This window comes from Gracilinanus agilis, chromosome 6 (genome assembly GCF_016433145.1).
Source record: "Gracilinanus agilis isolate LMUSP501 chromosome 6, AgileGrace, whole genome shotgun sequence".
Classification (NCBI taxonomy): Eukaryota; Metazoa; Chordata; class Mammalia; order Didelphimorphia; family Didelphidae; genus Gracilinanus; species Gracilinanus agilis.
This window is the reverse complement of record NC_058135.1, coordinates 273,901,115-273,914,938: the sequence shown is the minus strand read 5'-3', so window position 1 is coordinate 273,914,938 and position 13,824 is coordinate 273,901,115. Positions and strand designations below refer to the sequence as shown.

At 35.2% G+C, this 13,824-nt stretch overlaps 1 protein-coding gene and 1 pseudogene across 1 annotated transcript; one reads left to right on the top strand and one right to left on the bottom strand.

Annotated features, from left to right (window-relative positions):
• The first annotated feature begins 707 nt into the window (after positions 1–707).
• LOC123252609 lies at positions 708–1,605 on the top strand (annotated as a pseudogene).
• A 10,962-nt stretch (positions 1,606–12,567) lies between these two features.
• Positions 12,568–13,548, bottom strand: LOC123252608 (vomeronasal type-1 receptor 1-like). The gene has a single exon (XM_044681882.1). The coding sequence runs from the start codon at positions 13,546–13,548 to the stop codon at positions 12,568–12,570; it is 981 nt and encodes a 326-aa protein (XP_044537817.1).
• Positions 13,549–13,824: the final 276 nt, after the last annotated feature.

Sequence of the window (13,824 nt, the reverse complement as noted above, 5' to 3'; positions counted from 1 at the left end):
CATGGTGGTAGCTATCCCTAATGCCCTCTTGCCTAAAATTTGCAAAGAATGTATTTAAGTGCACAAAAAACAAAGGACTAGGTTCCTAGACTATATACACACCAAACATGAGAAAGCACCAGGATATTTCCCTATGCAGCAGCTTAAAGCATGTCTCTCTTCTATTGTAGCCAAATAGGAAAAAAGATACAGGGAGACATTTTGGATTGTTCCTTGCCTTCTGAATGAACCCAATTTCTTAATCAGCAGCAAACCAAAATTCTTCCTCTTAAATATATATTTATCAAAACAGAATCAGTTACAGTATACTTATGCATTTTCCAAAGGACATGTAGGGATTTAAACTCTACACTGCTCATGTTACACATTCTAGAAAGGATTTGAGCTTTTCAGGTTTATTGTTAAATAAAATATATTATTGTTCATAAAATTCAATGTAAGCAATTAACAACTATTTCACTGATAGAAGGATTAGTGGTTTTGTGTACTAGGAGCATTTCTTTGGAAACATCATCCTTTCCTCACTTATATGTATAAGTTTTCTGTTTCACATGATATAGGTCAAAAGAGGAAGGCAAATTCTGCTAGGAAATTTTAAGACATTACCTTATTACTCTTTATTTTCTCTAGGTTAATTTTTATCTGGTGAAAATGTGTCTGATCAAGACATCTAAATAATTAATAATCAATCTAATTAAATAATTAAGATGATTACTCATGATAAAATTATCAGGATTGTCTACCTGAATCAGATTGTCTTTCCTCATATTACTATACAGTTTTATGTTCAACTGTGATCATAAGACAAGATTCATATTTCTGATCCTCATACATTTTCTCTTTACCAATACCAATTTGCTTCTTTTCAGGGGAATTCCCAAGGCAATCAAAGTCTGGGGATGAACATATTTTGTGGATTGTACTAAGAATATATTTCTAATTTACATGCAGAAAATGACTCCTAGTCTTTCCCTCTGCAGCTCCACCCTCCTGATGGTCTTCCAGGCCATTTACATCAGTTCACGTAGCCTCAGAATAGCAAAGCTAAAAACCAGAACCCTGAAGTGCATCTTTCCCTACTATATTCTCTATCGGGTCCTGAATCTGCTGATAGCAGTCATTCTGCCTATGTATGTCATAAATCTTGGGAAAAGAACACACAATAGATTTGGATTTAGTGCTTTAGATCTCCATGCAATGAAGACTACAATATTCCTTTTCTGGAAATTTGCTCAAGATGGATTCTTTGTGAGTGTCATGGCTATTACCAGTGGCTGTATTGTGCTTCTTTTGTATAGACATCACCAACGAGTTCAACACATTCACATGACTATGCTATCTCAAAGAGGCTCTTCAGAGACCAGTGCTGCCAAAGCCATCTTGCTAATGGTGATCACCTTTGTTAACTTTAATTTCACAAGTTCCTTTTTTGTGATGTATATGACTTTTTAAAAAGTTGCTAGTCCTGTGTTGCTTCATGTCTCAGTTTTTCTTTCCATATGTTTTGCAACAATTAGCCCCTTCATATTGCTCAACTGTAGGAATAGAGGAATAAAGGATAATGGAAAATGCAAAATTTCTCTAAAAGGAGAGAGGAAACTTTAGCCATAAACCCTAGAAAATATCCTAGAAGGAGAATAACTGCAGAGAGAAGTTTGGGAGTTAACTATCATTTCACTGTCTTTCTTGCCCTGAGGTGGAAGGGAGAACAGCTGCACCATCAGCTTCTGTGACCTGACCAGTTTTCTGGAGAAATTTGGAGGTTCTTTGGCTTGGAAGATCCTAGAAGGTGATCTAGTTTCCCTGCAGTGCTGTGGCAATTTGGCTGAGGTAAACTAGAGATTTAGCATCTGGGACTCTGGGGTTTTTACCCAAGAAGCCAAACCCAGGGGAAGGACAGTCCATCTGTGAGTCCATCCTCAATAGCCTATTTAGAGACAATTAAATTTAGTTGATTAACAATTTGGGATATTTAGTTAGAGAGTTAGATGGTTGGGGGGTAGATTAGAGCAGGGAGCTGGTAAGAAGGTTTTTGGAAGATCAGAAGAGCTCTCTCGTGAAAGAGGCATAGAAAGTTGGGTAGAGGTATAACGCTGTAGAGTCAGGGACATTTTGAATCTTAACTATCAGTTCCCTATCCTTAATAAGCAAAATAAACTTTTGTGTTTTAATATAGTCTCAAGGGGTTTTGCACTTCACTGGCCCTGGGAAGGTCCTTAGCTTTTGTTTGTTTGTTTGTTTTTACCACCAATCCATCTGGGTCCTTCTTAATATACATATCTCCTTTTGGAGGAACATTTATTTTTCACAACAGTGGCACTCAGATCACTAGATCCTACTGTGCCCATTTCAGGAAAAGACTGTCTTCCATTGAATTAAAGTTTTAAGCCAGAAACGTAGAAAATAATAGAAGGAAAACATTTTAGCAATGGAAAAAATACAGGGAAAAGTAAACTTGAAAGTCCTTTTTCTATTAATGGGGGAAAGAGGGCAAGGTAAAACTTCTTTCCAGGATTATCAATTAAGTTCTTTTCTATTTTGTCCATTCACCCCAAGAAAACCATAACCTTAGAAATGTAACAACAGAAGTACAGTGTGACAACAGGTGTACACAACACAATGAAGGATAGATCCATTCTCATGGTAGACTCCTAGATATTCATTAATTGTTGTCAATCCATTTCTTTTTTCCTTTTAACTCTATTTACTTCCTTTTTGTCACCAGTCATTTCTAGTTTTCTCACAACTGTCTGTCATAAGTGAATGGCCTGAGTATATATCAGAGTTCTGTATCTCTTACTAAATACAGTCTCCAATGCACATTTTGTAATTGAATCTCCTGGACAAACTTGTTCATCAAAAGGGATTTCTTTGTCTTAGTCATAATTGTGTTAAATCTCTATCTCTAACTTTCCTAATTTAATGGTTCATGTCAACAAAAATAAAGCATTAAAAATATCTATAAGTAAATGTGTTCTATGAGTGTATTCTCATTTAAACTCATATAAACAGAATATGAGAGTCAAAGGGGACCTTGATGGAGCATTTAAGTGAACATATATCCCAAAGAAATCCCCACTACAATGCATCAACTTGAGGTTGTTCAAGGAGAGAAATTGACTCAGTGCCCAGAGACACCATCCCACTTTGTACAACTTTAACTTTTAATAATTTTTCTCTGGATACCAAGCCTAAATTTACCTCTTCATAACTGTCATGTGTGGCTCCTTGTTCTGGCCTCTACAAAGCAGTTGAAGAAACTTTTTCCTTCTTCTACACAAATTCCACTTAAATACTTAAAGAGAGCCACCATCCTGTAGTCTTTTTGAAATAAAAGACCCCGTTTTTCACATGATTTTAATGTAGAATGGCGCAAAGCTCTTCAATAATCTACTTACCCTTCTCTGTACATTTTCCAGTTCATCAGAGCCTACTTAAATTGTGCTATGCCATAATGAACCAAGCATTCCTAAAGCAGTCCAATGAGAGCAGAGAAATTTTCCTCTCTTTTCATTTAGCATGATCCCATCTATGACAAGCAAAGGTCTTATCCTGATTTTGATCACAATATGTTTCCACTCATCCCTCCCTTTCAGTTCCCTCTAAGCATTTAGCCTACCGAATATTATTTTTCCAAAGTCATGTTGTATTTCTATGAGATTAAGCTAAGTGACATAGAATTGAACAACTAGAAGCTAATTATTTCACAAGACACCAAGATTTTGTAAAACAAAAAATCAAAAGAATGAAAAAATAGAAGAAAATCTGAAACATTTTATCGAAAAAATGATGGACCAGGAAAATAGATCCAGGAGAGACAATTTAAGAATTATTGAACTACCTGAAGGCTATGACCAGAAAAAAAAAAAGCCTTGATATCATACTACAGCAAATTATCAAAGAGAAATACCCTGATATCCTTGAAAAAGAGGGTAAAATAGAGATTGAAAGAATTCACAGATCACCTCCTACATTAAATCCCCAATTGAAAACTCCCAGGAACATTATAGCCAATTTCAAGAACTCCCAGATCAGGGAGAAAATACTATAAGCAACTAAAGAAACAATTCAGATATCAAGGAGCCCCAGTCAGGATAACATGGGACCTGGTAGCCTCCACACTAAAGGACTAGAAGGCTTGAAATACAATATTCCAGAAGGCAGAGGAAATGGGTCTACAACCAAGAATCAACTACCCAGAAAAAACTGGCTATACTTTTTCAGGGGAAAGTATGGTCATTTAATAAAATAGATTACTTCTAAGCATCCCTAAAGATAAGACCAAACTTGAATAGAAAATTTGAGTTCCAAATACAAAATCCTAGAGAAGCATGAAAAGGTAAACAAAAAAGAGGAAAAAACTAACTGATTTCCATAAGTTTAAAGGGCATATATTCCTATATGAAATGATGATATATGTAACTATAAAAATTGATATCATTGTCATAGTAGTCAAAAATGGGGCAAAATATATCACATAAAGAAGCACTGGGAATGGGTGAATGGGGGTCACCAATACAATAGAAGGGAGGAAGAGGCTGATGATAGGTAATACTTAAAATGTACTTTCACTGGAATTGGAACAGAGAGATAACAGCCAGGCTCATTGGGTATATAACTGTATTGTACCCTATATAAAAGTAGGAGGGGAATAAGAGACAGGGTGGTGCAGAGGGGAGAAATACTAGGGAAGGAGAAGCTGGGGGGGGGGTCATCCACAAAGTCCTATAGTAAGAGGGAAGAAAGAAGAGAGGAGGGAATAAGAGGAGCTATATAATGGGAGGGAAAAGAGGGGAGAGTGATTAAAAAATACTAGAGATAAGGGAAAAATAGAAGGAGTAAGCCTAGAATTAAAGAAAGAAGCAAAAATGAAGGGGAATACACATATGGTAATCATAACTCTGAATGTGAGTGGGATGAACTCACCCGTAAAATGCAAGTGTATAGCAGAGTGAATTAAACATAAGAATCCTTGTATATGGTGTCTACAAGAAACATGGATGAAGTAGACATGCACAAAGTAAAGGTAAAAGGCTGGAGCAGAATCTTTTGGACTGCAACTGAGACCAAAAAGCCTGGAAAGGCAATCATGAATTCAGACAAAGGTAAAGTAAAATTAGATTTGATTAAAAGAGACAAGGAATGAAACTACATAGTGATAAAAGGTAGCATAAATAATGAAGTATCAGTACTCAACATATATGCACCAAATGGTATAACTTCCCGATTTTTAAAGTAGAAATTGAAGGATCTCAAGGAGGAAATAGAGAGGAAAATCATACTAGTGGGGGACCTCAACCTTCCCCTATCAGAACTAGATAAATTGAACCAAAAAATAAATTTAAAAAGAATAAGGAAAATGAATTAAATGCTAGAAAAATTAAAGCTAATAGAGTCTGGAGAAAACTAAATAGGGATAAAAAAGAATATACATTTTCCGCAGCACATGGTACATATAAAAAGATTGGCCATATACTAAGGCATAAAACTATAGCAAACAAATACAGAAATGCAGAAATAATAAACACAACTTTCTTAGATCATAATGTGATAAAAATCATAATTAATAAGGGTTCATGGTGAAGCAAATTTAAAAACAATTGGAAATTAAATGATTTAATTCTTCAAAACTGGTGAGTCAAAGAACAAATCAAAGAAATAATTATTGATTTCATCGAAGAGAATGAAAACGAGGAGACAACATATCAAAATCTACAAAAAACAGCCAAAGCAGTACTGGGGAAAATTTATAACCCTGAGTGCCTATATCAATAAAATATAAAGGGAGGAAATTAATGAATTGGGCATGCATACCACTGCTGTGTTTGTACCCCAAAGAGATAATAAGGAAAAAGAATTGTACAAAAATATTTATAGCCAAGCTCTTTGTAGTGGCAAAAAAGTGGAAAATAAGGGGTTGTCCATTGATTAGGGAATGGCTGAACAAATTGTGGTATCTGATGGTGATGGAATACTATTGTGTTGAAAGGAATAATGAACTGGAGGATTTCCATGTGAACTGGAAAGACCTTCAGGAATTGTTGTAGAGAGAAAGGAGCAGAACCAGAAGAACATTATACACAGATATCGATACATTGTGGCACAATCTAATAAAATAGACTTTCTCAATGATCCAGGATGAAATCTAGGAACTTATGAAAAAGAATGCTATCTACATCCAGAGAAAGAACTGTGAGAGTAAACTCAAAGTAAAAACATATGATCGATGACATGGTTTGATGGGCATATAATTGGGGTTTTGGTGTTTAAAGATCACTCTATTACAAATATTAACAATATGTAAGTAGATTTTGAACAATTATACAGGTATAACCAAGTGGAACTGCTTGTCAGGACCAGGAAGGGGGAGGGAAGAGGAAGGGGAAAATAATAAATCATGTAGCCAATGAAAAATATTCTAAATAAAAAAAATTGTTAAAAATGAATTGGGCACACAACATAAAAAACTAGAAAAAGAGCAAACTTAAAAATCCTAGATAAAAACTAAATTGGAAATAATAAAAATAAAGGAAAAAGTAATAAATTTTAAATTAAAAGAACCATTGGATTAATAAATAAGACAAGGAGCTGGTTCTTTAAAAAATAAAATAGATAAAGTACTGGTTAATTTAATAAAAAAGAAAGAAGACAATCAGATTAACAGTATAAAAGATCAAAAGGGTGATCTCACCTCTAAAGGAGACGAAAATAAGGTAATTATTAAGAATTCTTTTCTCCAACTATATGGCAATTAATATGACAATCTAGGTGAAATGTGTAAATATTTACAAAAATATAAATTGCCTAGACCAGTGATGGGCAAACTACCACCTGCAGGCCAGATGTGGGCCCCCTGAAATGTTCTTTCCAGGAGTGTGATATTATTCCTAATCTGATGAATACAATGAGTAGGATACAATACAATGAAACTTCAAAAGATTTGCCTTAGAAACAGACTGACAAGATAAGCATTTCCTTTCCTTTGGCCCCCTCTTTAAAATGTTTGCCCATCACTATTCTAGACAACAGAAAATATTTAGGAATATATTTGCCAAGAGAAACTCAGGAACTGTATGAACAAAACTACAAAACACTTTTATACAATTAACACTAAATCTAAATAATTGGAAAAACATTAATTTCTCATGGATAGGATGAGATAAAATAAAAAGGACAATCCTATGCAAATTAAATTAATTTATGTATTCAGTTTCATATCTATCATACTCCCACAAAACTTTTTTTTATAGAATTAGAAAAAAACTATAACAAAGTTCATCTGGAAGAACAAAAGATCAAGAATATAAAGGGAAATGATGGGGGAAAATGTTAAGAATGGTAGCCTAGCAGTACCACATCTTAAACTGCACTGTAAAATAGTGGTCATATAAATAATATAGTACCAGCTAAGAGACAGAAGGGTAGATCAATGGGATAGACATAGGGTAAATGATCTCAGCAAGCTGTGTTCAACAAACATAAAGATCCCAGCTTATGGAACAAGAACTCACTATTTGACAAAAACTGCTGGGGAAAGTGAAAAAGAGTATGGAGAAAAATCAGGTCTAGATCAGCATCTCACACCCTATGCCAACTTAAACTCAAATTGAGTAAATGACTTAAAGAGTGAAATTATAAATAAATTAAGTGAACATGGAATAGTATACCTGTCAGATCTATGGGAAAGAAAGGAATTTAAGACCAAGCAAGAGATAGAGAACATAACAAAATGTAAAATGAGTGATTTTCATTATATTAAATTAAAAAGGTATTGTACAAACAAAACCAATGCCACCAAAATTAGAAGGGAAGCAACAAATTGTGAAAAACTATAACGAAAACCTTAGATAAAGGACTAGTTACTCAAACTTATAAGGAACTGTCAAATTTACAAAAAAATCAAGCCATTCCTCAGTTGACAAATGGTCAAGGGATATGAATATGCAGTTTTGGGATGAAGAAATCAAAACTATCAATAAACACATAAAAATGTTCTAAATCTCTCCTTATTAGAGGAATGTAAATAAAAACAACTCTGAGCTACTACCTTACACCTAGCAGATTAGCTAATATGAGAACAAAGGAAAATAAGATATGTTATAGGGGTTGTGGCAAAATTGGGACCTTAATGCATTGCTGGTAGAATTGTGAATTGGTACTACTATTCTGGAAGTCAATTTGGAATTATGTCCTAAGGGCTTTAAAAGATGCTTCCCCTTGGTCTAGCCATACCACTGCTGGTTTTGTACCCCAAAGATATAATAAGGAAAAATATTTGTATAAAAATATTTATAGCCATACTTTTTACAGTGGCAAAAACTGGAAAATGAGTGGGTGCTCCTCAATTGGGAAATGGCTGTACAAATTTTGGTATCTGATGGTAATGGAATACTTTTTTTGCTGAAAGGAATGATAAACTGGAGGATTTCTATATGAATTGGAAAGATCTCCAGGAATTTCTGCAGAAAGAAATGAACAGAACCAGGAGAATATTGTACAGAGAAATTGAAACATTGTGGTACAATCAAATGTAATACACTTTTCTGCTAGTAGCAATGCAATGATCCAGGACAATCAAGAGGAACTTATGAGAAAGCAGGCTCTTCAAATCCAGAGAAAGAACTGTGGGAGTAGAAATGCAGAAGAAAATCATATAATTGATCACCTGGTTCAATAGGGATATGACTGGGGTTTTGAGCTTTGAAAGATCACTGTATTGCAAATATGGATAACACAGAAATAGGTTTTGAACAATATTACATGTATAACCTAGTGAGTTTGCTTGTCAGCTCTCAGAGGGAAGAGGGAAAAGGGGTGGGAAAAATCATGAATCATGGAACTATGGGAAGATATTCTAAATAAATTAATTAATTAAAAATTTTAAAAAAAAAAGCTAGTTATGTATTGAGTAAATAGAGCAGCAGGCCTGGAATCAGGAAGATCTGGTTTTCCCTTAAAAGTCTGAGTGGTATAATGCTTGGTGCATACATATCCAATACTGATAATGTTTCATTATTGATAGTAACCATCCCCTCCTGCCCCAACCATAGTATAGTTGCCCTGTTCATCTCTTCCAATTATATACATTTTAGCTCCAGTTCTGTCAGAGATTATAATTTCTCCTGATCAGCTAAGGCTGATCCAGGCCCTCATCTCAACTTAATGTTTGTCTCACATTTTCAGTGTGTTTTCTTGTAAACAACAAATTGTTAGGTCTTGGTTTTTTAATCCTTTTCTTCACATGTGTGAATTCATCCTATTCACAATCAATGTCATATTTACTAGTTAATTTCCAACTCTGTTTCTTCTCACTATTTTTTCCCCTTTTCGATTCTGTCTGCCGTATCCTTCCTCAGATATCCAAATTCCTTTGTCTAATCCCTATCCTATTCACGTACTTTCCTTAAAATCCTCTCATATCATTTCCCTTTTCCCTCTTGGTTCCAAATTGCCCTCTTACCTTTCTTGATTTCCTTATCCTCTTAGCTTACCCCCACCTCAACACTTCTTTATATATACTCCCCTCTAGGTATCTCTCCCTTCTTACCCTCTAGTTCACCTTTCTTTTTAACCCACCCTTTCTTTACTCATTCCCTCAGTCTCCCAAAGGGACTCTGAGTTGTTCCTTTATCCCATTTCCCTTTCCTGTTCTTTTCCTGTATGTTAAGAAGATTTTTACCTTTATAATTGTGTTCTAGAACTCTCAGCCCTCTACATGCTCCTCCCCTTCTCTGTGGCAATTCCTTCATTCCTTCCTTTTACATATGAGATTGCATTCCAATTGTCACTGAGTTCTGTTTTTTTCTTCAGGAAAAATGGTCACTATAGGTTGGTGTAGGGACAATTCTAATTCTGTTATGATTTAGAACTTAGGGACTTTTACGACCCTGCTTTCTCTGAGATTTTGTTATTATTGTTTGAACTTAAGAAGAAGACAAAGACAGTACTATTTTCAGATTGTAAAAATAAGGGAAATTGATTTTTGAATGGTGAAATTACTTGACACAATCTCAAAGTAGGCATCAGATAAAAGCCTAGAAATAAAAGTTTCTCCTTCCTGGTTCAGGGTTCTGATTTACTATAGGACTAATCTGAAGGCAGTAATTTAAGATGCCACATATCCCATTTTTCTAAAGTATATGTAATTCTAGATGTTATTATATTTTAAAATGTGAGGATTTGTGTATAGAAAATTTTTAAAAATCTCTACATGAAGATTAATTAAAAAATCTGTTTAGACTGTGCCTCTCATAATGGCAGCATGTGGAAGAACCCTCTGGTCCTTAATGCATTTAAAAGTTTTATAATGAAGAACTCAATTTTATCTTTCCCGGTAGAATCAGCTTCCAACCAACTCATTCACAGCAAACTCAAGAAGACACTACTAAATTTGAATGTCATTTATTTAATATTTTTGGGCACTCTCAAGAGAATCATCTTATCACAAGTACAGAGTTTAAGTCTCAGTGTCTAAGTTCACCTTTTTGTTAATGGTCAATCATTGAGTTGTGCCCAAGTGTTGGTGACTCCATAGATGATAGGACACTAGGCCCTTTCATTCTCCACCAAGTCTAAATTTATGTTCATTGTTTCCTTGACTATATATTCATTTCATCCTCTGCTGCCCCCTCTCCTTTTGCCTTTAATCTTTCCCAACATCAGGGTCTTTTCCAAAGAGTCCTCTCTTCCCATTATGTGGTCCAAGTATTTAAGCCTCTGCTTGTGTATTTGTCCTTCCAATGAACAGTCTGAATTAACTGAAATATTGATTGATTTAATTTTCTTGCCAACCACAGTATTATTATCACTCTTATCCAGTACCATAATTTGAAAGTGTTGATTCTGCAGCGTTCAGCTTTTCTCATAGTCCAACTCTCACAGCCATACATCACTACTGGGAAAAACAAGTTTTACTGTATTGATCTTTCTTTGCAAGGTTATGTCTCTGATTTTTAATGTACTATCAAGGTTTGCCATATCTTTCCTTTCAAAGAACAAATGTCTTTTAATTCCATGGCTGCAGTTAACATCTCCATTAAAATTTGAGCCCAATAAAATAAAACCTCACACTATTTCTTCTTCTTCTTCTTGTTAGGAAATGACTGATTTGTATTCAAGTCCGGGCTTTACTCCAGCAGGGCTCGAGAGGCCCAGCTGGAGAGCCTAAAAGTCATTTAACAAGGCGTTTAGCCACTAGGGCTTCTCCCAAACATGGGAGCCTCTTGGAGGCTAGTACCTCCAGGGAAGTTAAAGTAGTCAGTAAGCCTTTTTCACTCACCAAGGTCTCAAGGTCCCAGCCAGAGCTCCTCCAAGTCCAAGCCATGAACAAGAAGAGAGCAGAATTCACTGAACTTTCTTTTAAAGGGGCTTCTTTAGCATCACTTCCTGTGCCTTCCTCTTAGTTTACATGTCCAATCACAACAGATGTTTTTCTTAAGACTGCCCAAGAAGCAGTCAGTAAATTCTGATTTGTCACTCATTCTAGCACACATGGGTCACAGACTTCCCAACTTGTGAATTATGTGGGGATATTCTCACCTTTGGTGATTAGATTAAGGATAGGCAGGGTAGATTTAATTTCATTATCACACTGAAAAAATAGCCATGATCTTAGGGGGTTTTCTTAATGTTAGATTTCCAGCCAGCATTTACACTTTCTTTTTTTTTTACTTAGCTAGAGGCTTCTGAATTTCTCTTCACATTTTACCATCAGAGTGGTATTATCTGCATATCTGAAATTGTTGATATTACTCATAATGACCTTAATTGCAGTTTTTTTTTCCAGTATCATATTTCACAAGATATATTCTAAATATAAGTTATCAAGAAGGTGTTAGTATACACCGTTGTGGCACTCCTTTTCAAATCTTAAACCAGTTAGCTGTTTCATGTTTGGCTCTGTTGCTTCTTGAACTGCATACAAGTTCCTCAGGGGGCAAGTAAGATGATCTGAGTCTTCCATCTCTTTGATGATTTGTCACATTTTTTTTGTGATTCTCACAGTCAAAGGCTTTAGTGTAGTCAATAAAGCAGAAGTAGATGTGTCATTTTTCACCCTGGAACTCCCTCTATTTCCACTTAATCTAGGAAATGTTGACATATCTGTCCTAAATAAACATGCATGGCATAGCTCAGGGTTTCACTGAACTATGCAAGTCCCTTTTCCATGAAATTCAGAAGGGGTAAATATCATCTAGGAGACTAAATTTAAAAGTTTAAAATGGGGACTTTATGTAGCATGGGAACCATTACTAATCTTCATAGAATACTCATTCTTGGTGGGCAGCTGTGTGCATTATGGTTAAAAGGATATTCTAGGAGAAAAAGGATAAATTTATGACTTTGGAGATATATGTGTTCCAAATTATCAACAGTAAAGAGTAGATACTTCTTAATCTGTATTCAATATTATTTCTTTTCTAAGGATAACACAGATGCTAGTCTGAATGTGTTTTGTGTATTGTAGTTGTTGAGAAAGCAATTCTTGTTATTTGAAATGATATTGATCTTGGGCTCCATCAACCCCAAGGGATTGGGCTAGGTGGTCTTCAATTTTCCTCCCTACTTCTAAAATCTTTGTTTTGAGGTGTCTGTATGTGTTTGACATGATACCAGGGATAAGGGTATAGCACATGAATGTTTTATTCCTTGAATAAAACAACAGCATTTCCAGAAGAACCAGGTTTCACTTCTTATCAACACAAGAGGACTGATTGTTTGAAAAGACATAGACAGAAACATAGGAACATAGAGCTGCCATGATCCAGATGCCTTAAAATGATCTATATAAATAGCAAGGATTATACATGCTGAGTTGAAGAAGAAAAAGATGCTTACCAGCAACAGAATGGCTTTAGTGGCCCTGATCTCAGGAGAGGCTCTGGGGTAGAGTTTGGTGCTATGAATATGCTGGACTTGCTGCTTATGTTGGTATAGAACAAACACCATGTATGCACTACTAACAGACATGACAGCCACAATAATAAAATCATAAAAAGCATTCAAGTAATGAAATTTTAATTGATCCATGTTATATGTGTCCATAGAGCAATATCCAATTTTGTTCTTCCATTTGCTCTTTGTGCTATTCCCTGGACCATTGATATACACAGGAAGAACAGCATCTATTAAGATATTTAGGATCCAGCAGAGAATACAGCAGGGAACTGTACTCTTATGCAATTTAGCTTTGAGAATTGCCCACTTGGTGCTGCTTGGGCTTATGATAATGGCCTGGAAGAAACTTAAGAGGGAGGTACTACAAATGGAAAGGCCACGGAATACTCTTTGTAGATAAGTTATGATTTTACATACTATATCATTCAGAAAAAATTTCAATCCCCAAGAAAATATTGTCATGGGTATTCCCCTAAAGAGAAGAAACATGGCATTGGCAAAAGATAGTTGTATGAGAATTAAGTGTATGCGTTTGGGACTTTTCTGAATTAAATGAAAGCAGTAATGACAAATGAGATAAAAGTTTCCTAGGACTCCAATTATTGTCTGCAACAAGTAGGCAATCACCAGGATTTCACCATTAGAAAACATTTCTTAGATGATTTGGTTAGCAGAATTTCCCTTCAATCCAAAGCGACCTAAGGAGAAAAACAGTGGAATTCTAAATATCCCAACCTCAGTTTCCCGATGAGATTTCATAATTCCTTCACCTTTCCAATAAGAAGCAATGATTCTTCCTTGGCAAGCTGTGTACAAGTGACTTTTAAAAATGCTTTCCTTGGAGTGGAGCCTAGGTAGCTGAGAAGAAACAGGGACCTGATTTCTCACAAATTACATCTGAATAACTTTGGTATAATACCTAACAAC

Coding starts and splice junctions, on each gene's coding strand:
- LOC123252608 (XM_044681882.1), bottom strand. CDS start 13,548: ATGTTTTCTAATGGTGAAATCCTGGTGATTGCCTACTTGTTGCAGACA.